The sequence below is a fragment of the Hippocampus guttulatus genome, chromosome 6 (genome assembly GCF_054856545.1).
Source record: "Hippocampus guttulatus isolate MCC_2025c chromosome 6, RoL_Hgut_1.0, whole genome shotgun sequence".
NCBI classification, from domain to species: Eukaryota; Metazoa; Chordata; class Actinopteri; order Syngnathiformes; family Syngnathidae; genus Hippocampus; species Hippocampus guttulatus.
Window position 1 is genome coordinate 3,504,370 of NC_141266.1, and position 24,735 is coordinate 3,529,104.

Genomic DNA, 24,735 nt, shown 5'->3' on the forward strand with positions numbered 1-24,735 from the left:
TTTCATACCAATCATTTGCCACTCAATCAAAGCTGTGTCATGATTCTTCTTGTAGTACTCTTGGAGTTGTAAGGCAAGTTATGATGAAGACATGAAAGCTTGGTGGAGATGTGATTGGAGGAATGGAGTGAATGTCAAAGTACAGTAGGTTGTCTCATTCATCATCTCTAACCTCTGCAGGGATGTAGCTAACTACAACCCTTGCACTATTATAATTGCGCTTTTTTTTTAAATCAATATAGCTCTTTGAATTTGGTCATCTTCCCAGTCCCTTGTCCCACTGTGGAATGAAGAACACAGGAATGATTTAAGGCTGGTGACTTTGACTTACACTATTGATGCTTCAAAGACATCAGCCGACCAGCATGACAGAATTGAATTGTTTGAAAACTGTGAAACTCCTGTCATCATTACAATCCTTAAAAGAAATCCGATAAGGGGTGTTGTGAAAAATAGAGGGTGATCCGAGGAACCCCGGAAACAGGGGAATGGGGAGAAGATGTGGAAGAAACTGAAAAAAATATGTAGCGTGAAAGACAACCACGACTATATTATCCATCCATCCAATTTGTCATCGTGCAGAACTGGTTCCCAGCCAATCGCAGGACACACACAGACGAACAACCATTAACGCTCACACTCACATTTAGGGACAATTTAGAGCAGGGGTGGGCAAACCTTTTGGCTCGGGGGCATTGATTTCTAAATTTGACAGGTGGGCCGAGTCAACACTAGATACGGTACATATAAAAACTGTATATGTTGACAGTCCATACCAAACATCAACAGAACAAAAGCAGTAAAGTATTATTATACTTTTTTTCATGAGAACAGTGAAACAACTAAGATATATGTCCTGTATGAATGTCCAAGTATGTTAACAACATACAGTACATGCATGACAACACAAGCCACAAAGTGCAACAATATATTGCCCAAAAACTGCATCATACAGTACAGGTATATGACAAAATAAAACAAAGTTAGGACTATTTGCTACAAAATGAGATGAGGAAAAGACCTGGTGGCTTTCTTTCCACTCACTCACTGTCTCGAACTTGACCTCCCCTCGATCACCACACAAGACAGCGTTGATCAGCTCATGTCGTGCAACGAACTTTTGAAGCCAGCCACGGGACGCAAGTCTTCGATGCCCATAGCGCTATGGAACTCGCTTCCTTTTATTAGCGGTCCAGTTTGCAGAAAATTTTTCGCACGATAACTGTCAAACCATTACAGGAAACGTTTATTTACTCGACTGTCCATTGAGCCGCAAGCAATTCAATCTAGGGCATGGAAATAGCCAGAATCAGACTGAGCAAGAATCGCTTCCTCGTTATTCAAAGTCTCGTTGATTTGAGTCTTTCAGACTCCAAGCGTCTCCTGAATGTTTCGTACTTTGTAACCCGCTTCATTTAATCAGATACACTTCACTTTCTCTTCCGCGGCCATTACTTTTCCTCTTCGTATGGATGCCATGATCTACAGGACGTAAAAATTTTCGCAATTCCAGTAAAACTCGCTGCAATAAAGAGTCACTTGCATGTCGCTGTTTTGGATCCAATGATAAAAAATAGCGGCGCGGACACACCTATTCCATCGTATTGAGCGGGAGTTGCTTGAGTTGGCGCTACTGCAGGCTTCCGTATCGTCTCCCCCTCCCTCCCTGTGCTCTGCAACTTCAAGTAACTGCGCCACCTGGTGTTGAAATGCCTGTCATTACAAATCCAAATGAAATGAATGCAATCATTTACATCAAACCTTAATTGTGTACCAACCTTCGGCGGGACGGATTAAAAAGACCAACGGGCCGGATCCGGCCCATGGGCCGTAGTTTGCCCACCTCTGATTTCGAGTGTTCCATTAACCTGCCACGCAGGTTTATGGAAAGTTGGGAGGAAACCACACAAGCACAAGGAGAACATGTAAACTCCATACAGGAAGGCCGGAGCCAAAATCGAACCCTGCACCTCTTCTGCACTGCGAGGCTGACGTGCTAACAAGTCATGCACCGTGCCGCACAACTACATTAACCCTTTCATGCATCCTGTACCTGAAAAGATGATAAGCTGTCCACTGTAGTGACCGTTGTCCCTGAAAGGGTTAAGGATACTTAATATTCAAAGACTTTATATCATACTTAATATTCAAAGACATTAGAAAAAATGTAAAAACATAATGAAAAAATGTACAATATTAATCACCATTTGCTAGTTTCCTGCAACATGAGGTCTTGCTCAGATTTCACAAACGAACCACTTCATATAAATGGAGACTCTTTGTCCTCTAGCATCGATAACGTACTGAAGAAAAATGATTTGACCATAGTTGAAAGACCAATCGAGGTGTATCCATGTTTATCTCATGGTTTGAGAAACACCTTAGTTTTTGTTGTGTTGAAATACTTAACCAAAATGGGTTGTGGTTCCAATAATTTCCGCACTTTTTTTTTCTCCCCTCATACATGTATCTGAAAGCCTAGCCACATATATATGTAGGTTGAATTTCCCATTTTAATAAACTGTTATCTTGTTATTTGTCTTTTCTCTTTGGTACCTGATAGCGGAGAACACATGTGGTGGAACCCTGAGGGGTTCCAGTGGCTTCATATCCAGCTTTGATTTCCCCAGCGGGGGCTCCCCTGGTGCTGGAGGACTGGGCAGCAGTGGAGAGTGTAAATGGACCATCCTCGCTGACCCAGGGGACACCATCTCATTGGTGTTTACAGAATTCCAAATGGAAGAGAAGTCTGATTATCTTGAAGTAGAAGGATCTGAATCACCAGCAATCTGGTAAGTGGAGTTAAAATTTTGCTTTGGATGGTGGCTTGTCACTTATATCTGCACTGTACTTATTCACATTTACAGCCAGGTTAGGTGTTTCAATCACAATGTGTGTGTTATGAGTTCATGCTGCCAATACTGCACATACAATGATGCTACTCCGAATGACAAACTGGAATTTTCCTGCACATTAATTCAGGGTCACACCCAACAAGCCACATCCATTCATCCATCCATTTTCTAATCTGCTTATCCTCACGAGGGTCGCGGGCATGCTGGAGCCTATCTCAGCTGTCTTCGGGCCGCGGTAGGCGGGGTAGACATTAAACTGGTTGTCAGCCAAACGCAGGACAAACAACTACTCACGCTCACAATGACACCGAAGGACAATTTAGACTTAGAGCATTCAGTCAAGACACCATGCATGTTTTAGGAAATATACAGGGATGGCAATGGCCAGTGATGAAAAAAGCGGAAAGGGGCGTGGCCTGGACGGGGCGAACAATCACAACAAGTAAGACATCATACACGTCCAATCGCAGGGCTGTTTACAATCGGAAGATGGAAAGACTGATCGGGAGAGCTCGTGAAAACTCGACGATAAGGTACCTGACCCCCCTTAAAATTTTCTCAACGGATTTAGACAATTCACAAAAATGATCAATTTAAGAAATAAAATGGCGGATTTCCGCGTATCTGCGGAAAATTGCCATCCCTGAATATAGGAGGAAACCGGAGTGCCCGGAGAAAACCCATGCAGGGAGGGGGGAAATGTGCAAAATTGAACCCATGACCTCTGTGAGGTGGACACACAAACCAGTTGGCCACAGTGCCACTCACTTCTTCACTTAATTGACAATTTGTGTCAATTGATATATGTACAGCCATTTAAGACATTGTTAATAAGCTTCAACTTTTTTTGAAATAGCTGTAAGAAATAGCAACAACTTTTTGTGAATTTGAATTTAATCTGCTCTTTAATGTTCTCCAGCTTTCCCCACCAGGGGAAACATACACATTATTAACCCAATTTATCTTCCATTTTATAGGCTATTTATTATGCATGCAAGTGAGTTGGTGGACATTGTTTCTCTTGAACTCTTTTCTATCGCATAGTTTAGATTGGCTAAGTGTATTTTTAGGAATACTGTATGTTCAAATTGGTCGGGCGTAAAAAAAAAAAAAAAAAGAAGTAATCACACTGCGCAATTGCCCCTTGCCCATAAAATTAATAGTGCTGACTTCAAGTTTTTATGTGTCTCTGACTGGCCATTGGCCAAATATACCGTCTAGTATCTTAGCACACTTATAGTACATAAAAGGGCTAAACAATTTATTGTTGTGGGATCAAAATCGTGATCTCAGATTATGTGATTTTGGGATGGTTAAAATTGCGTTTTTTTGTGTGTTTTTTCTTTTTTAAGTGCTCCTATCCGCTTTCCCCCAAGCTCATCAATCAGACGTGGGACACTACTGGTGGATAGATCACATAAACCAATCAATTCCTCGCTGGTTAAAAAAGTGTCACATGCATGTGACCTAGTCACACATCCGGCTGCTCGCAAATGCAGGGCGCTGCGGTGAGCTACATGGTGCGGATCTTCTCCTCTATTACATAATCCTCGCCTTCGTGGCAGCAAATAAGCTACATTTGTAACAACTGGCGTTATCACTAAAGGCAGATGAGGTGTCGCTAAGCATGCAACACTGAGCCAGAAGACAACATCCAAAGATGGATTAGCTCATGCTTTTTCTAATCACAAATATGAAATGCATTCGAGAAAGATCAGAGTAGGTGCAGACACAACCCTTCAAAAGACCTGAACATGGCAAAAAAAAAAAAAAAAAACCTCCCTGAAATGTTAACTGTGTGAGTGTCAAGTTTTGGCGTGATGGTAGTTCGAGGACCCCAAAAAGCAGTGAGGCAGGAGAACCAGGGTGGGCTGAACAAAATATTTTAACATATACTTGCAGGAGTACACTGAAAAGACTAACTCAAGTATACAAAAAAAGTCCTGAAAACCACAAGAAACTAAAGTAGCAAACAAACAACTGACTGTTTTACACAAGGGAGCTGGATGACGAGAACAGGCAAAGACAAAAAGGGCACGGAACAAAACCAAATGTAATCTAAACAAAAACATAACAGTAACCCTCCCTCAACGGACGGATCCCAGATGTCCCAAAGTCACCCAGCAGTAGCCGCAGCACTTGCACCACAGGAACGCGTTGGCGGACGCAGTACTTGCGCCGCCGGAAAAGGGTGGCAGCCGCAACACGTGCGGCACCGGAATCGGGTAGTAACCGCAACACTTGCGCCGTGGGAACGGGGTGGCAGCCGCAACACTTGCGCCGCCAGAACTACTTTGAAGTTGGGTGTCGGTGGGACCAGGCCTCTGGTTCTGCAGGGTCCATTTGCTGGTTAGATCATTTCGTCAGGGTTTTGCAAAATGGTAGGTAGAGGACCCCAAAAAGCAGAGAGGCAGGAGGTGCAGGGTGGGCTGAACAAATGACAAAAACAAATACTTGCAGGAGTACATAGGAAGGCCCGGTGGTCGACCTCACGGTGAAGAGGTTGTGGGTTTGATCCCGGTTCCGGCCTTCCTGAGTGAGTTTTCTCCAGGTACTCCGGTTTCCTCCCACATTCCAAAAACATGCATGGCAGGCTGATTAAACATGAAAATATCCCGAGGTGTGCGTCTGAGCACGGATGGTTATTCGTCTCTGTGTGCCTGGCAACTAGTTCCGGGTGTCGCCCTGCACGAAAACAGCGGCGATAGGCTCCACCATGCCCCACGACCCTTGTGAGGATGAATCAGATCAGAAAATGGATGGATGGATGCAGGGGTACACTGGAAAGACTAACTCTAAGTATACAAACAAAGTCCTGAAAACCACAAAAAACCAAAGTATCAAACAAACAGAAAACCTATGAGAGAAGCACACAATCATCCGACCAAAACTGACAGAACCCAGGGAACTAAATACAAGCAAAGTGACAAGACAAAACCTGGACAAGACAGAAAGGGTTGAGGGATATCACTGGTTAACACAAGGGACCCGTAGGACGAGAACAGGCAAAGACAAAAAGGGCACGAGGGAACAAATCCAAATGTAATCCAAACAAAAACATAACAGTGAGCCTGTATCATGTTCTGAGGCTCCTCATACAATATGTTGTACAACGTGTTTACATTTTTTTAATGCTTAAAAACATGAGTCAATCAAGGAGGACCCAGTTTGCTACAGAAAGAAGATCTGGGTAAGAATAAAAATGAAAAAAAAAATAGAATATATTGAAAGCTGGGGCTCCCTTCCATTCACTTGAGTCACATTTATTTTAACCACAAGCTTCACTATGTCATCTCTGGTTCATAAGAAATTATAAATATAGTGAAGCATTTTTGGGAACTAAATATGAGTACTGTTTATACTATTTCTCATGCTTGGTGGCGTGTGGTGGGTGGCTGTGTGTCGCGTGCTTATCACCCAGAAATTACTTTTTTGCCGGTGTGAAAGCTTCCATGCATTTTGATATATGTTATCATTTGTAATGTCACTGCATCCTGCACATCCTACTTGGAATCACCGCAAAACCAATGGCTGACACTTGGCCACTTTTCACACAAATCTTGTGTGCGGTAGCCCTTTAACAGAATGTGAGAAACATGAGGGGACCCCATCAGAACGTGATGGGCCAGGAGAGTTAGTACTTGCGTCTTGGGTAAACTGCAGGCTGAAACCGTAGTGCACCTTTGAGCTTCCGGGACTCAGCAGCAGCTGCTCCCCACCACATTCTATTTGGGATACCTTGATTAGAACTTGAGAAACTGAGACATACAGAGGAGAAACATCCCATGGTGCCCTACACTTTGTGAAAATGGGGCTCCTGTGGCCACTGGGATTCTAAATTAAATTGAGCATTACAAAAACTATTACTCTTGTTGTACAGGTTTTCAGAAGGCTCTTGAAATTGTAGAAAAAGTTTGAAACATCCGTCAGCTTCCACTTGAACCAGGAACAATTTCCTTCTGTTGAGGATACGGTGATGATAGCCGAATCGTTTTGTGTTGCAGATTGCAGTGTCAGGTTTGTTTTTTCCCCCCTTGATGCAATGTCTCATATGATTTCCACTTTTCACATCTAATTTTTCAGAACAGATATTAGTTTATTGATTTCATGGTCTTCACAAAGTGGTGGAAGGCTATGGTCCAATTAAGGTGAGAGTAGTCAAGAACATCATGCTTCTAACTCTAAGGTGCGTCTGGACTAAAGAAGACTTGTTATGATTGTGACCTTTAAATATGATTGCACAGCCCTGCTCACAAAGGGCAAAACAACAAGCTGTAGATTACATGCCAGCCATTGCAAAACTAATTGTGGACTAAAAATATATATTTTATGCAGTATGTTCTCATAAGTGTTTTTTTTCTCTTTTAATTGCCTTTTGCTCCGAACTACAGTGCTTTACACGGGTTGCTGATTATCATAACATGGCTTTCAAATATCATGATGTGTTTGTCAGATAAAAATGACACTATTTAAACTCAGTTTGGGTATAGGTTATGCTGCAGATTATTACACAATTTGAATTACTATGTCTATCCTATTCAATTTTGATAATTGGGATTTACTTACTGGTTAGTCACTTCCAACTACTACTTACTAGTTCGTATGCCAGTGGTGTGAAATATTCGGGCCGTGGGCCGGAACCGGTCCCCGAGGAAGTTCGATCAGGCCCGCAGGTGAAAAAAAGTGAAAAAAATGCATGAAAGACACGGAATGAATATCTTTTATAAGGTGCAATTCATCCGCTAGGGGACACCCTGTTTTGATCAGAACAGAAGACATTGTTTTGATCAGAGAAGTAGACAACATCCGTCTTAGTTTGTCACTGAGACAGACCCAACACAGCAGACGGTATCAAGGACATTTGAATACTTTATTCTTTCCACATTTAAGAGCACTCTCCTTATAGTTTATAAGGTGTAGACAGTGATTAAATTTAGATTTTATATGCACGTGTAAATGGTTAAAAATTTCCTTTCTTTATAAATCTCATTTAATCTTAAAATGCATAACTATATTTGTCACTACCAATTACTTGTTAAAGATTTGTGCCTTTGTACAATCAGTGGGATCAGTTGCAATGCATACTGTATATGTGAATGATAAAAGTAAATTCCACATTTGTCTAAGGCAGGGGTGCCCACACTTTTTCAGCCTGAGATCTACTTATGACATGACCAAGTCAAATTGATCTAGCGCCTGTTGAAAATTAAAACCACATTATTTATAAATATATTTAGAATTATTTTTATTTGCACATTATAGATATGCATCAGTGCATCAACCTGTATAGCACAATACAACAAATAAATGTTTTGTAATTACCTTGACTTGCACTGAATTAAATCAGACAGGGACGCATAGTCCGAACAGTAGCTGCTGATAGCCAACCTCAAGCAAATTTCCAGATGCTCATCAGTCATGGTGGAACGGTACTTGGATTTAATGATCTTTATGTGGGGAAAAGGCGGACTCACTTAAATAAGTGGAGCCAAATAATGCGGTCAAAAAGGAAATTTCCTGATGTTGGGGTATTAGACCTCTGGGAGTAAATTCCAGAATTGTCCATGAGCTCTGGCCTTCAGCTGAATGTCGGTTTGAAGTGTCAGAATCTCATCCTCCACTCCAGAAGAGTTCAGGTGAAACGGTGTTGCAACTTTTGATGCCAGTGAAAAAACCTCAGCATCTTGATCATCTGATCATATTGTCCTTTTGTTGCAGCTCCAGATTAAGGTCATTCAACATGTTGGTCAGATCGGTTAAGAATGCCAAATCCAGCAGCTTCTGATGGTCATTTTGTTGGCTATAATCTGCATGTTTACCTTCAAAGAAAATCGTCTTAATCTCCGGCAAAAACTCTCGAAATCATTCCAGGAATTTCCCCCGATTTAGCCATTTCACGTCGGTGTGCAGCAACAACTCAGAATGGTCGCACTCAGCCTTCTCCAGATGTGCACAGAACAGCCATCTTTGAAGAGATCTGGCCCGAATTGATCAGGCGATCTTTGTTGCCACATCCATTATCTCTTTCATGTTGAGCATTTTTGCACATAATGCTTATTTATGTATAATACAGTGGTAATTGAGAAAGTCTGGAAAATCATCATCCTCCTCCCTGCACCTGCCGATAAATCCATTCATGCGGCCAAGCATGGTGGTTGCGCCATCCGTGGTTATGGACACCAATTTGCAGACTGGGAGCTGGGTTTTCTCAATAAAGTTTTTGAAAGACTGAAATATGTCCTCTCCTCGTGTGTGTTCTTTCATGGGCAGTATTGTTAACAGCTCCTCTTTCGCAGTCATGTCAGTAAACACCATTTGAATAAAAATGCACAATTGTGCTGTGTCACTCACGTCTGTAGATTCGTCCAACTGCAGTGAGAAACAATCACAATCTGCAATGTCCTTCCAAAGTTGCTGGTTCAAATCCTCAGGCATGGCTTCACTGCGCCGTGTTACTGTAGTTCTTGATAGCTGGAGAGCTTTGATGGAAGCTAGTATTTCTGATTTGTTTTAAAAGTCTCTGAACAACGAGTCGGCTGCTTCAACAAATGCTTCTTTTACCATCTCTCCATCTTGGAAGGATTTCTTGTTTTTAACAATGAAGTGACTCACCCGTAACCATGCTTCAGTGGCTGCCTTTAACTTTGAAGTTCTCTGTGTGAAAGATGACTGTTGTCCGGAAAGCTGGGATTTTAGTTCCTTCACCTTTCTCCTTCTCTGTTCGCTTTTTGGCGGGAACTTGGCGTCACAGTTTTTATGAACAGTCCGAAAATGGTGCTCCAAATTTCCCTTCTTCAGATGAGGCAAATGCACTTTGAAAACAACATTGTAAAAAAAGAAGTCCTCCTCCCACTCTTTATGGTAGTGGTAGGTCTTCGGCTTTTTACTTAGTCCGGCTTTTGCACTCATATTTATCTCCTGTCTTATTCTCAAACTTGCGACAGTTGTGCAGTAATTAGCGGAGTTGAATGTGCATGCGCAGTGACGCATGTGGCAGAGAAAGATCGAATGTCATTGTCAGGACGGATAAAAAAAAATAATAATAATTGTCAGGACGGATTTCCTGTGATTTGTAATTTGACTTCTTAAATAAAGATTGTTGTTTAAAAAAAAAACTGTCAGGACGGATGGTCGACCTGATCTATCCACAATGCCTTTCAGATCGCCCGGTCAATCAGGATCGACGTAATGGGCACCCCTGGTCTAAAGAAATCTAAGGTGCTGCATGAAATGTTCTGTAAAATATATGTTCATTAAATGTCAACATTTTCCTAATGTTCTTGTTGTTCTTTAGACCAAAACAAAGGAAATACATATTATTTTGGTTATTTATAGCAGAGTATGGTATAATTTTAATGGTCCGGCCCACTTGACATCTACCGAGGCCATATGTGGCCCGCAATGTGAAATGAGTTTGACACCCCTGGCATATGTACTCTTTATTTTTATTCCTAAAGTGCATAAGTATGAGCACACACTTATTTGCCACTTCATATAGTCAGTGTAGAAAGAAAAAAAAAGGGAAAGAAATTGCGAAATGTATGATCAGCATTCACTTTCATTTACATCAATTTCTTGGATAATGTCTTTTATTTTGCTTCCTCCATCTTTCATTTTGATCACTTTTACCCTCTTCCAGCGTCAGAGCGCTTCTTGTCTTAGCTGCTTGACAACCAAAGGTCCGTTTTGTAGCCATTTCAGCAATGCAACGTTCATGCTGCGTCTGAATCTAACAATAACAAATACTTCCTGGACCCGGTGACTTTTCTTTCCACCATCTCACTGTCTCAAACTCGACCTCCCCTCGATCGCCACCCAAGACAGCGCTGCTCAGTTGATGTCATGCAATGAACTTTTAAAGCCAGCCACGGGACACTTCGTAGTCCTCGATGGCCATAGTTAGCGCGATGAAACTCACCTTCTCTCTAATTAGTGCTCCAGTTAGCGTTAGGTTTTTAGCATGATAACAAGTAAAGCGTTTATTTGACTGTCTGTCGAGCCACAAGCAATTTACTCTGAGCAGCTAATCGGATGCATTCCTCTCTATCTTCCACGGATCTAGCTATAGTATCTACACACATAGATAGTGAGGTCCCTCTTGGCCAATCGGAGACCAGGATGATGCTCGGTAAGCCAATGGCAGAGCAGCTATGAGTATGTTGCATTCAGGAAACTCGGAGCTGTGTAAACCAGTGTGGTGGTTGCTGTTGCCGTTTCCGAACGAAGCTGTCGAGGTCGCTGTTAGATTAGACTTCGTTGCAGTGAATCTCTTCGCGAGGCAAGAGCAAAGAAAAAGATTTCGTATAACACAATGGTTTTTTTTTCGTTGTATGAGGGGCAGGAGAGTGGGAATGGTGTTAATGCATGAAGATTTTTTCACATTCGGGGGTATTTTCGCCCATGTAGGTTTCGTTGTAGAGGAGGTTCACTGTTGTTGTCGTAGTAGTAGTAGTAAGAGATCAGACTAATCTGATCTATTTGAATTAATTATGAATGACTTTGTGCAGACTGTGTGGGTGGCAGCTCACCGCCTGAAGCTGTGACACCGGCTATTTCAACTTCACACACATGGCCGGAAGTCAAGGCCATGTGTGGTCACTGTGACTCTCTATTTGGAATTTAATGAGATCACCGTGCTCTCTTTCAGCCCTCATTTGATCAAATCATTTTTTTCACTAAGATACCTTTCATGTGCCAAACAAAGTCATCTAAGAACCTATGTAATTATAGCATAATGAGCCATGTCATATTGATAATATGTACCACCAACCAATTTGGACAAACTCAAAACAAAAAACACGGCACATTCATGCTAAGAGGTTAATTCCACAAAGCCATATTGCATGTCTGTAAAGGAACAAAAGTCAACAGCCAGACTGCAATAGGTGCTGATCGAATGGGAGCACTCAAGAGATTTTTGGTCTCTTTATAATCACACTGGCTAAACCCCGGTGGGACGAAAAAAGACGTGGACAGGACAGCTACTGTTTGTCGAAAAATATATGTATCTTTTATAGAATAAGAAAAGAAAAGAAGAGAGACATACAGATGGATGGAGAGCGTGTCCGTCCGACCTCGAGCATCGTGTCGTCTCAACTCACTAACTTAGCTGTTGTCGTGGCTAGGCTAGTTTAGCTGTTGCCGTAGATCAAAGCTCTTTGATGTGTAACATCCGTTGCGTCAGCACTGATTGGTTGAAGCCAAAAGACGTGCACTGGGCCACTCATCAGCCTAGCTTGTCATAAAAAGTGAATCAGTCTCTGGCTGAAGGAGCTGCCCAGTGTTGTCCGTGTGGCCTGGAGGGTCTGTCCATCATAGCTGTTAGCTTAGCTAGCATCCTCCTGTTGCCGACCTCCTCCAGAATGTCTAGGGAGCATAAAGCATTTTCTTCATGTCACTTGCACAGCTGATTTCAACTTTTCTGTCATCATTTTTTATATCGGTATATTGAACTTGATTTGACTTGAATTTGGGACGCTAATTCCCTGCTGCCTTGAAGATAATTACAACTTTTGAAAAGACAAAACTTTACTCTTGCTTTCCCTTTCCTTTCACACAACAAAATCTTTGTACACATGGAGCCAATTTACTCACTGATTCATTTGAATGCAGATATATTTAATTGTGACCATTTGGTCTCATGAATTGCATTTTTTATAAGATAAGAAAACCTTTATTAGTCTCGCAATGGAGAAATTCCCAATTCACAGCAGCAAAGTTATGAAAGGAAGAAGTAGAACAACAAAATATAGGAGCTGCTGGAAAGGCAGCCACTCTCGCGGCGCCATTTTGAAGTCAAAAAACATAAATAACACAACACAACACATAGGACACAGACAGTTGTGCAATCTTCACCACTTTTCTGCATACACTTTGTGTCTGAAGCAGTTATAGATGAAAGAGGAGAGGATCAAAGTGTCCTTTCACCAGTGGGTCAGAGACGTCATGCTGAAAATGTGCACACGCCTGCTACAAGCTAAGTTTTGAAAGCAAACACAAAGCTGTAGCGTCCATTGACGAAAAGAGATGAGTTCACTTCTCCTGTCCCACGTAATCCGCTTCAAACTCCAAGCCGCGACTCCCAGTTCCAAATCCGCATCGGCGCTCCGCGCTAACGCTCCTTTCTTCTCATCGTCGGCTCCTCAAGCCTTACATCCATCCAGCCGCAGACCGTTCAACAGCACCGATCTCTCCGCTGAACAAAGCGGGGCTGTGAAAAATGCTGCCCATTACAGGCGCAAGACACAAGCGCCCCGGGACTGTCCAGCAACGACAGTCAAATGGCCCCGACATTCCTCCCAGTCAAAAACAGTGCTGGTAGGCGCAACCACCATGCACAGAGTCTCCTCCTTGATGAATGTCGTGGCCAAAAAATGCTGAAAAAAGTCCACATCACATCTCGCACATATAACGAGATAGGGTAAGAAAGGTTTTCTGGTGCCTATCCCAGCAAGCAGTGAGATCAGAGGTACACACTGCACTGATCAACTGTCACTCACAGACGTGACACTGCCATTCACAGTCACATCCACACCTTTGTGAGATTTAATCTTCCAGGAACAGGACTATAACACAACATTGGATATTTTGCACTATAAAATTCATTCATTCATCTTCCGAACCGCTTTATCCTCACTAGGGTCGCGGGGGGGAGGGGGGGGGGGGGAGCTGGAGCCTATCCCAGCTGTCTTCGGGCAGTAAGCGGGGGACACCCCGAATTGGTTGCCAGCCAATCGCAGGGCACACAGAGACAAACAACCATGCACGCTCACACTCACACCTAGGGACAATTTAGAGCGTTCAATCAGCCTGCCACGCATGCTTTTGGAATGTGTTAGGAAACCGGAGTACCCGGAGAAAACCCACGCAGGCCCGGGGGGAAAATGCAAACTCCACACAGGCAGGCCGGAGCTGGAATTGAACTGTGAAGTTGATCCATCCTTCCGTCCATCCATCCATACGCGTTGATCACACAGGAGAGACTTGATCGCGTACAGTCAACTTGTGTGCGGTGACTTTTGTGGTTAAACGATTTTTCGGTACCGTCAAAATGATGCAGCGGAAATGACACGCTACCGGTAATGATCGTTACCGTGAAATCCTCAGGCCTGCCGTAGTTTTTCTTTTTTTTTTTTTGACTGAGAAATCTCGCGTCCCAAAAACGCACATTATTTGGAACTGTGCGTCCTGCGGGAAAATTATGCGTCTAGGACGTGGGACGCAGAGGTAACGAGATGGCTGCAGGAGAAGCAGGGTGGACTGGACAAAATATATTCACAAAAACACAAAGTCCCGAAAACCCCAATAAACCAAAGAAACAAACAAACAAAAGCCCATGACAGAAGAACAACAATCCGACTCCGAATGGTCAGCGTGGCCGTCCTTTTAGAAGAAAAGAACTAACAACATGATGACCAACAGGTGTGATGCTTCATGCGAAGCCCTCCAATGCCACCTTTTGGTCACAAACAAAACAGAACAATAACATGTCCCCGTTACGAATGTGGTGAATGTGACCATCTCTCCTCTGAAGTATGTACAAAAGTCATTAATTTTCAATTAAGTTGTGCAAAGTTTTACAGCAGCGTCTAGCGATTTTATTTTCTGTGATCTTGATTTATTTTGGCTGTAACAACACTGTGCTCAGACACCAAATTAAGGAAGAACATTTATTGCATCATGAAACTGCAAAAAAAAAAGAGGTAGAGGGTGACACCAGCATATTGTCTCTTCTAGAATGAGTTTTAAATCTATTTGAATGAAAGTGTATTGTCTGGAAGACGGATTACGAATACGAAATAAATCAATAAGGCTGAAATGTAATACCCAGCCTTGAAATGCTGTGGAAGCTAAATTTTGGGAGTGCTGGTTCCCTCTAAGTGATCGATCCAAGCCAGGATTTAATGTGGCATTCATATCGGCCCCTATACTGAGAAAAAAAAAAGTGCACATAAAAGTTCAGTAACATATTTGTGAAATTCAGGGACATATGATTTGGGAGCACGGATTGAAATAAAACATATTTTTGTCCACATCTAAAAACTTCAAAATTCATCAAATGTTTCGATAATTGATAAAGAAAGATTGCGTTTAAGTTAAGGATGACCGGCAAACCACATGATTTAGAAATGAAAAAGGATCAGCCGTATATTATTTCCTTTTTAGTAAATTGTTTAACCTCTGAGACTTCGATCTTCGATTCCTGAATTGAATTGAATTGAATACAACTTTTTTGTCAAATGTGCTGTACATATGTGTAACATACAGCACATATGAAATTTCTTCCCTCTCAACATAAAACAAGAGTAGCAGCTGCGGGTGTCTGCGCCGCCATCATACTACATCTATATTACATTGTGCATTTCATTTGTCCATTCAGCCCATTAATATTTACTCTTAACACTTGAGTGGACATCATGTTATCATCAAATTTATCATAATTCATGTTAAAAAAAAACAAATAAAATTAAAAGGAGAGCAACATTATAGGAAGAATAAATGCAGTACCAAATCCGGGTATTTCATGAAGGGAATCCTCCATCCCCAACTCTGGGTCACCACCACTTTTCCGCCCTCGCCGCGTCCCCGTTGCGGCTAGACAGACAGACAACTCCTTCAATGACCACACCGTTGATATTTCCAGCGATTTATTCACCAGCGAGTCAAGAAGGTGTAAAACTGGAACAGACAGACATAAACACACTGATTCGTTGCAACGTAAAACATGGACATGTGACGAACGCGTGGCTACGCTAGTGTAGCTAACACTAACTAGCTAATACGCTAATGTGCGAATCGCTGTGCATAAATGCGAACTAAACAATAGAAACACCCCACAAATGTAAATCCACGCTGAACACACCCCACAAATTAATAATATGGCATACATTTACATAAAATGTTTACATACAGGCTGTGCTTGGCCTAGGACACGAAGTTGCAGTCCATCGTTCGGAGGTTCCCCGTGCCACGTTCAACCGGAAGTGTCTCACTCCATAACGTCCGGTGTGCCCTTCACAAAAACAAATTAACCTTACAAAATAAAGCAGCTCTGTAGTTATAGAAAATAGGAAACAAATGTAACATGGCTCTTCAGGAGCCAGAACAACAACCTTTTCAAAAAAAGATTTAACGCAAACATTAACCTACCCTTGAGACCCATTACTTTTCCTCAAAAGAGAAAAGTTCCCTCCCATGTCCAAAACCTATAGGCTCCTGATGCTCCACATAAGCAGAGTGTATATCAGTGACATACCTTCCCGAAAGTGGTTTCTTTATGATTTCATAGTCTAGACCAGGGGTTCCCAACCTTTTTTGACCAAAGATCTACTTTTCGCTCAACCAACCTCCTGCAATTGACCTGTTACCGCACACATGCACGCACTTACACACACATGCCATGATGAGCAACAGCCATAACAGCCTCAAAGATTAACGAAACACAAAAGTAACGTAGACACAAGAGTTTATGAAAAGGAAATCACTGCTACCTTCATCAAGACCTGACACACTTTTGCGGCCTGCTAACGATCGTAGCTCACGTGTACCATTTTCAAATTCTTCTCTCGTGTGTGTTTATGTATATATAATTATTTTTTTGTTAAAATCTTGACCCCTTAGTTTCTTGTTTCTTATTTGTGGAAGTCATGTTTGAGTGAAAAGAGCAAAACGTTGTAAGCTGACCATCTTTCTTAAATATATCATATATGTTTATTCCTAAAGGAGAAGCTTGAAAAAAGTGGTGTGGCATCACTGTTGCGATGCAAATTGTGTATTTTTGCCCGCAAACTAATCCATTGAAATGCAGAATTGTAAATGGTTGGTGGGCGTTAATGTGGCAAAACACAGAACTATCAAATGTTATGGAATCACTGAATGAATACCCACCTGTTATCCCCGTCACACATCAACACCCTGGCAGAAATTGATTTGTATATATATATATATATATATGTAAGTGATGTCAACTTTAGCGTGTAAATAAATACATTTTACAAATTACCTGAATACAGCACATTTTTTAAGGCCAATTAACACACACTTTGCATTTGGAAAGCCCTGTGGTAGGGGAATTTGGGTTACAATTCAGCAGGTCGGCACATGAATTAGCCTCTAGAAATACACCGCACTGCACTGCAGCCATTATATATCCATCCATCCATTTTCCGAACCGCTTGATCCTCACTAGGGTCGCGGGGGGTGCTGGAGCCTATCCCAGCCGTCTTCGGGCAGTAGGCGGGGGACACCCTGAATCAGTTGCCAGCCAATCGCAGGGCACACAGAGACAAAACCTAGGGACAATTTAGAGCGTCCAATCAACCTGCCATGCATGTTTTTGGAATGTGGGAGGAAACCGGAGCACCCGGAGAAAACCCACGCAGGCCCGGGGAGAACATGCAAACTCCACACAGGGAGGCCGGAGCTGGAATCGAACCCGGTACCTCTGCACTGTGAAGCCGACGTGCTAACCACTGGACTACCGGGCCGCCACGCCATTATATACAATGTTTAAAATTAAAGCTGCTATGGTGGATCTTTGGGATTTGGGCTGTGAAGCACCACCAACTCTTTCCTGCTTCGAGAAGGGAATGCGCTTGCTGCTGGTCAGTAGTTTGAACCGCGCTAAGTTGCTCTAGCTCTCAAATGGGTATGCAAGGGCACTCCCAGACCCTTTTGAGAGTCAAGAGCTGAGTGTATGCCTGTCTTGTCACTTGGAGTGACTCCAAGTCACTTTGTAGACATGAGGCACATTTTATTCAGCACTAAAATGTGTGGGGAATGGGGAGCAGTTATAATAATTAATTCCCTAAAGAGACACACACGTGTATAGAAAGATAAACAGATGGAGTTTATATATTTAATTAATTTAATGTGAAACTTTTTTTTTTGCATTTTGTAAAGTTTTGAGGCACACCGGCCTCATCAATGTCTTATAAAAGAGTGTTTTCCAAACCTGAGAAATTGCTTTGAAAAAGTAATTGCCAGAATGCCAAAATGTTGGAGAAATTGTTTTCAAAAATAAGTTTATGTGAAAAGAAATAATTCCCTGCCTCAAAGACAATTACATGGGCAACATCACATTGATAATGACAACACGTTCACATTGACACATTAACATTGTTAAATTGACAGTATGTTTTAAAGATAATAAAGACACTTTAAATTTAGATTAATGACTAAATAATACAATACAACCAGGGCTAGACTTGTGCAGAGCAGCTAGAGACCTCTTTTGAATATCTGCTCCTGAGGTCACATTGCAGTAAATGTCAAATAAATGAAATTGATAAACAAACCTCAGAAATGACTGCACCCACAATAACAGTGACATTACCATGGGTGTGCATACACATAGATGAAACGTGAAGTTATCACACTGTTTTTAGAATCCTGCACCATGCTCCAGCAGTCCCATGTTACTATAAAACAACCACACGTTTGTTTGTGAACGTGTGTGTGTGTGTCTTTGTGTATCTATGTGTGACTGTGAGTGACTGCATTTGTGTATAAGTGTGCTTGTGCGCGTGCGTATGTGTGGGTGTGTGTGTTTGTGTACGCGTGTGCATCTGTGTGTGCTTGTTGACAGACAGTACAGGGATGGCAAGACAGAACAAATTCAGAGCTGGTTCGCCAGAAAAATGAGTAGGCCCGTGGCAGTGTTAAATCTCTACCAGATGCTGCAGCCTGCACGCAAAATAAAATGATTTATCTATCACACAGTCAGTACCAGGAAGACAGAACACGGAGGCATACATCGACAGACATTTCCCATTATTTACACCTGTACCTGATACACATCTTAGACAGCATTTGGAACAAAACATAATATTTTAGCTAAGCAAAAGTATTGGAACAAAAAGACTTAAAAATGATAATCACCCAACTTGCATGATGTTTTTTGCAATGGTTTTTGAAGCATTCGCCACATCCAGTTGTTTCATCTGTCAGGTGGCTCCATTCTCATCTTGAGCAGCTAAAGTTTAGGGTTCACTTGGCCAGTTCAATACATTTTTCACTATTTCCCCATGATAAACTGTATGTTTTGGGTCATTGACGAACTGAGTGATTCATGATATCCAAAGGAATATGGTTACATTTTATTTTAAACTGTGGGTGAGCAAGAGCCTATTCTGGTGCTCATGTTGCTGCTGTCATCACGATCCATCGATCCATTCATCGACTTCATCTTATCCAAGGTCATGTCATGGGGCCAGCATCTTAAGCTGGGAACCCCAGACTTCCCTATGTGCAGCCACTTCGCCCAGCTCTTCCATGGGGATCCCGAGGTGTCTCCACTGGCCAAAGTCTCTCCGGCCAGGGAGGTCTCCCACCTAATCGGGCTCCTTTCAATATGGAGGAGCAGCGGCTCAACCTTGAGCCCCTCCCGGATAGTCGAATTTCTCACCCTATCTTTAATCCTGCAGTCAGATCGCACACAAGTTGAGCTATTCTCAAAATGTGATTATATATAAAGTCAGTGCAGTGTGAGCCGATACAGTAGGCACCAATCCGACCATGAACACAGTTGAGGTCATGTGAGTAGGGACGAGTACATTAACTCGAGTTCGTAAATTTAGACTGGAATAAATATTGCATGGAGAATATACTTACTCACATACAAAGTGTAAAAAAGAAGAAAAAACAAAACAAAACAAGATGCCCTGTGCAGATAGTGTGCAGCAACAATGTAGGACCAAAATCATTGGAGTCTGTCAGTTTTGGGGGCTGTATCACACAACCGGCTTACAATGCGGCCCAAAAAAAGAGCAGACATGGAGAATGGGGAGTGAGTGACTTGGTGTATCTAGTCATCTTATTTACTTGTTAAAACTGTAGAACTGTGAACCAAAATGGAAATAGCATTTAGCATAAGTCAAAGCTTGAGCACAACTGTGCCAAAAACAACTTTTTGAAACGTGGGAGCAAACCAGAATACCCAAGAAAAAGTCACGCCAGCATGAGGAGAACATGCAAACTCCACACAGAAAGGCCGGGGCCCGGAATCATACCCACAGACCATTGGACTGTGCAACCAACGTGCACACACACACACACACACACACACACACACACACACACACACACACACACACACACACACACTCTCACGTACTCACACAAAGGCCAGCGATCCGGCGTGAAGCAGACGCGTTTATGATTAATCAATTAAGGTTGTTTAGACAATTAAGGATGGAGAGACCTGCTTTTGTTCTTATAAGTCTCTCTCTCTCTCTCTCTCTCTCTCTCTCTCTCCTACACACACACGCGCACACACGCGCACACACTGGCCAGCGATCCAGCTTGTGCAGCAGACGTGTTTATGATTAGTCAATTAAGGATGAAAGAGACCTGCTTTTGTTCTTATAAGCCTCCTTCTCTCTCTCTTTCTCTCAGCAAGACACATACACTCACCTGCGCACCCATGCGTGCACGCACACACATGTGCCCCACGTGGACCTTCCGCGCTTGAGCAGAGTGCTCACACACTGGCACGCATAGTAAACAACACTTAGACACTGATTTTTGCGGACTTCAAAAAAAAAATTATGAATGTTTGAAAAAATCCGCGATGCACCGAAGCCGCGATAAACGAACCGCGAAATAGCGAGGGATAACTGTACTACCTTCTTTTTCTTACCAGGGAGGCTAAAGAGTGTGATCGCACTGCAGTTGTAACACACCCTTCCAATCCCCCTTCTTAAAAAAAGGGAGACCACTACCCCGGGCTGCTGCTGGCATTGCAAGATATTTAATTAGTAAATATTAATATGCAAGGCTGAGCCTTGACATGATCTCTACAGTGCTTCATAGTTTGTATGTTGTGGATCATTAGAAGATCCTTTCCTTTTCCCAATTTTAATCTATTGTCGCATCAGTCCATCACAATCTCTCTACTAAATTCCAGCCTGGCCTTCCTATTCTTCTTGCTAACAAGTAGTTTGAATCTTCTGGGTGAGCCTTTGGATGTTTTTCTTCTGCAAACAAAATACCGTATTGTGATTCCCTTTCTTCTCCGCTCTAGAGATCGTTGCTGATGTCACTAACAGTTTTTTAAGGGTCTTTTTTAGAGCTCTGATAATGTCTTTGTCATTGACTTGCTGTTCCCCTTAAGGTACCTACTCCAAGTCTGTCAGTGGTTTTGTCGATCTTCAGGACATTCCAAGCCATTGTCTTGGTTATGGCCAGTGTTTGTGCAATGTTTCTGATTGATTTTCCGTCTTTTCTCAGCTTCACAATTGCATTTTTAAATATACTGTATATATATATATATAAAATAAAATAAAATCCTCGTCTCACCCCTCGGGTGGTATCCGTCCTCCATTCAGCTCGGCTCCTCTACCAGAGGCCAGGAAGCTTGAGGGTTCTGCGCAGTATCCTTGCTGTTCCCAGCACTGCGCTTTTCTGGACTGAGATGTCCGATGTTGTTCCCCGGATCTGTTGCAACCACTCATCTAGTTTGGGGGTCACTGCCCCGAGTGCTCCGACCACCACAGGCACGACTGTCACCTTTATCTTCCAGGCTCTCTCCAGCTCCTCTCTGAGCCCTTGGTATTTCTCAAGTTTCTCGTGTTCCTTCTTTCTGATGTTTCCATCACTTGGGACCGCCCCATCCACTACAACGGCTTTCCTCTGCCCTTTATCTATGATCACGATATCTGGTTGGTTCGCCATTCCCATCTTGTCAGTCTGGATCTGGAAGTCCCACAGGATCTTCGCTTTGTTATTCTCCACCACCTTCGGAGGTGTTTCCCATTTTCACCTTGGGGTTTCCAGTCCATACTCCGCACAGATGTTTCGGTAGACTGCCAGCCAACTGATTATGGCGTTTCACGTAGGCTTTCCCTGCCAGCATCTTACACCATGCAGTTATGTGTTGGATCGTCTCAGGTGCCTCTTTGCACAACCTACACCTTGGGTCTTGTCTGGTGTGGTATATCTGGGCCTCAATGGCTCTGGTGCTCAGGGCCTGCTCCTGAGCAGCCAGTATGAGTGCCTCTGTGCTGTCCTTCAGGCCAGCCCTCTCTAGCCACTGATAGGACTTCTTGAGATCAGCCACTTCAGTTATGGTCCGGTGGTACATCCCGTGTCGGGGCTTGTCCTCCCATGATGGTCCCTCTTCCAGCACCTCATCCTCTGTTCCCCATTGTCTGAGACAATATATATATATATATATATATATATATATATATATATATATATATATATAACCCCCTCGGTTTGGCGTAAGGGAGACGGTGGTTCGAATCCCGCTTGGGGCAAAAAAATGAGCACATAACACCATCCACTCTGGGTCCTTGGGCAAGATCCTTCACGTTAATGCTGACCTCATACAATGATGAGAGACAATAAAACGAATGACATGCCGGCTCAGACGTCGCCCGGCCAAACAAGGTCTGCGTCAGGTGCTGGGGGACCAGAGCACCTTGATGAAAAATGGGCTACTGGAACAGAGCGGAGATGGGCGAGATGCGATAACATGGCTCTGTTGGAATGCTACTCCTCAAGCAACCCTAGTCAGAGGGGTTACATGCAGAGAATGTGGGCTAAATGGTTACTTCGAAACCCACAGTCACGGTTGACCACGAAACAACTAGTAGCTCAGTGTTCCAACATCCACAAACGGCAACTGCTCTCACAACTCGAGATTGATGAGGTACAACGCAGGTTCCATGGTGAAGGGCCCCAGGCTGCCATACCAGAGATTGGAAGGCAAGCCCCAATGAATGCAGATGATGAGATTGGGAGGCCAGCCCCAATGAATGAAATGCTGAGCGAGGCAGCAACTGACCTGAAAGCTAAGATCATGGCAAGAATGAAAGCTGGGCAACCGAGAAACCGATTACAACGGCTATGTGAAGTACCACCTGAAAGTGTGAATGCAGCACTGAGGGCGATCCCTACCGTAACGATCACGGAAACCAATGAGCTGATATACGCTTCAGCATCAGTGATCCTAGAGATGCTTGGCTATAAGAGCAACCATGGAAACCATGAGATACGTTACCCACCATGGAAAAGACGGTTGGAGGCTAAGATCAAGGCGGCTCGGAAAGATGTGAGTCAATTGACGGAGGACCAGAGAGGTGTGATGAAAAGGCCGATACCCGAGAGGTACATCCAGATGACCATACCTGAAGCACTCGAAACTGCCAAAAAAAGGCTCCACGCCTTGTCCAGCCGCCTAAAGCGGTACACGAAAGGGAATGAGGCCAGACGAATAAACAGGCTGTTCGCAACACAACCTGCGAAAGTGTACGCTCAGTGGCAGGGTCCTAACAACAGAGCTGACCCACCAAGACTGGAGACTGAAAGGTACTGGAAAGGCATATGGGAGAAGGAGGTTGCACATAACAGCAGTGAACAATGGCTGGTGACCCTGAGAGAGGAGCACAGCAACCTCCCTGAACAGAATCCAGTTACCATAACAGTGGCAGACATACAGGAAATAGTCTCAGATATGAAGAACTGGACAGCACCAGGCCCGGATATGGTCCACACCTACTGGATAAAGAAACTCACAGCACTCCATGAGGCCTAGCAGCACAAATGAACCAGCTGCTGAGGGCTAAGACTCACCCAGGATGGCTAACCGAAGGGCGAACGATCCTGATCATGAAGGATCCCTCAAAGGGTGCAGTCCCATCCAACTATCGGCCAATAACCTGTCTCTCCACAACATGGAAGCTCATGTCAGGCATCATTGCGGCTAAGATAAGTGGACACATGGATCAATACATGAGTGAAGCACAGAAGGGCATTGGCAGAGATACCAGAGGAGCCAAACATCAGCTCCTGGTTGACAGAACAGTCGCACAAGACTGCAGGTCCCGACATACATACCTGTGCACAGCCAGGATTGATTAGAAGAAAGCCTATGACTCGGTGCCACATACATGGATCACTGGATGCTTGTAGTTGTATAAGGTGAACAGGACCCTAAGAGCCTTCATTGCGAACTCGATGAGGATGTGGAAAACCACACTTGAAGCCAATGGCAAGCCACTTAACCAAGTGTCCATCAAATGTGGCATATACCAAGGTGATGCACTCTCCCCACTGCTGTTCTGCATAGGACTGAACCCCCTAAGCCAAGTAATCACCAAGACAGGCTATGGATACCACCTCAGAAATGGAGCTACGATCAGTCACCTCCTCTACATGGATGACATAAAGCTGTATGCTAAGAGCGAAAGGGACATAGATTCCCTGATTCACACAACCAGGATCTACAGCAGTGACATTGGGATGTCATTCGTGCTTGAGAAATGTAGTCGGATGGTGACTAAGAGAGGAAAGGTAGTCCACACTGAAGGGGTCTCACTCCCTGAAGGAACAATAGCAGACATTGAGGACAGCTACAAGTACCTCGGTATACCACAAGCCAATGGCAACTTCGAACTGGCAACAAGGAAAGCGGCTACGGCCAAATACCTCCAGCGAGTGAGGCAAGTCCTAAGAAGCCAGCTCAATGGCAAGAATAAGACCCGGGCAATAAACAGCTATGCCCTGCCAGTGATCAGATACCCTGCAGGAATAATAAGGTGGCCAAAGGAAGAGATTCAGACCACGGACGTTAAGACCCGAAAGCTCCTAACCATGCATGGAGGGTTCCATCTCAAATCCAGCACCCTGAGACTGTACGCAAGCCTAAAGTAAGGAGGCCAGAGACTCGTGAGTGTGACAGCCACTGTCCAGGATGAAACATCCAAGCTCCATGAATACATCAAGGAGAAGGCTCCAACGGATGACGTACTCAGAGAATGTCTCAGACAATGGGGAACAGAGGATGAGGCGCTGGAAGAGGGACCATCATGGGAGGACAAGCCACTACACGGGTTGTACCACCAGACCATGACTGAAGTGGCTGATCTCAAGAAGT

The 24,735-nt window shown here is 43.5% G+C and overlaps 1 protein-coding gene across 1 annotated transcript in view; it reads left to right on the forward strand.

Annotated features, from left to right (window-relative positions):
* csmd1a (CUB and Sushi multiple domains 1a) overlaps positions 1-24,735 on the forward strand; it is a 104,105-nt gene that overhangs the window by 73,960 nt on the left and 5,410 nt on the right. Inside the window, exon 5 of the mRNA XM_086113412.1 lies at positions 2,564-2,792. Coding sequence (XP_085969538.1) covers positions 2,564-2,792 — 229 coding nt within the window. The remainder of the gene's footprint in view (positions 1-2,563; positions 2,793-24,735) is intronic.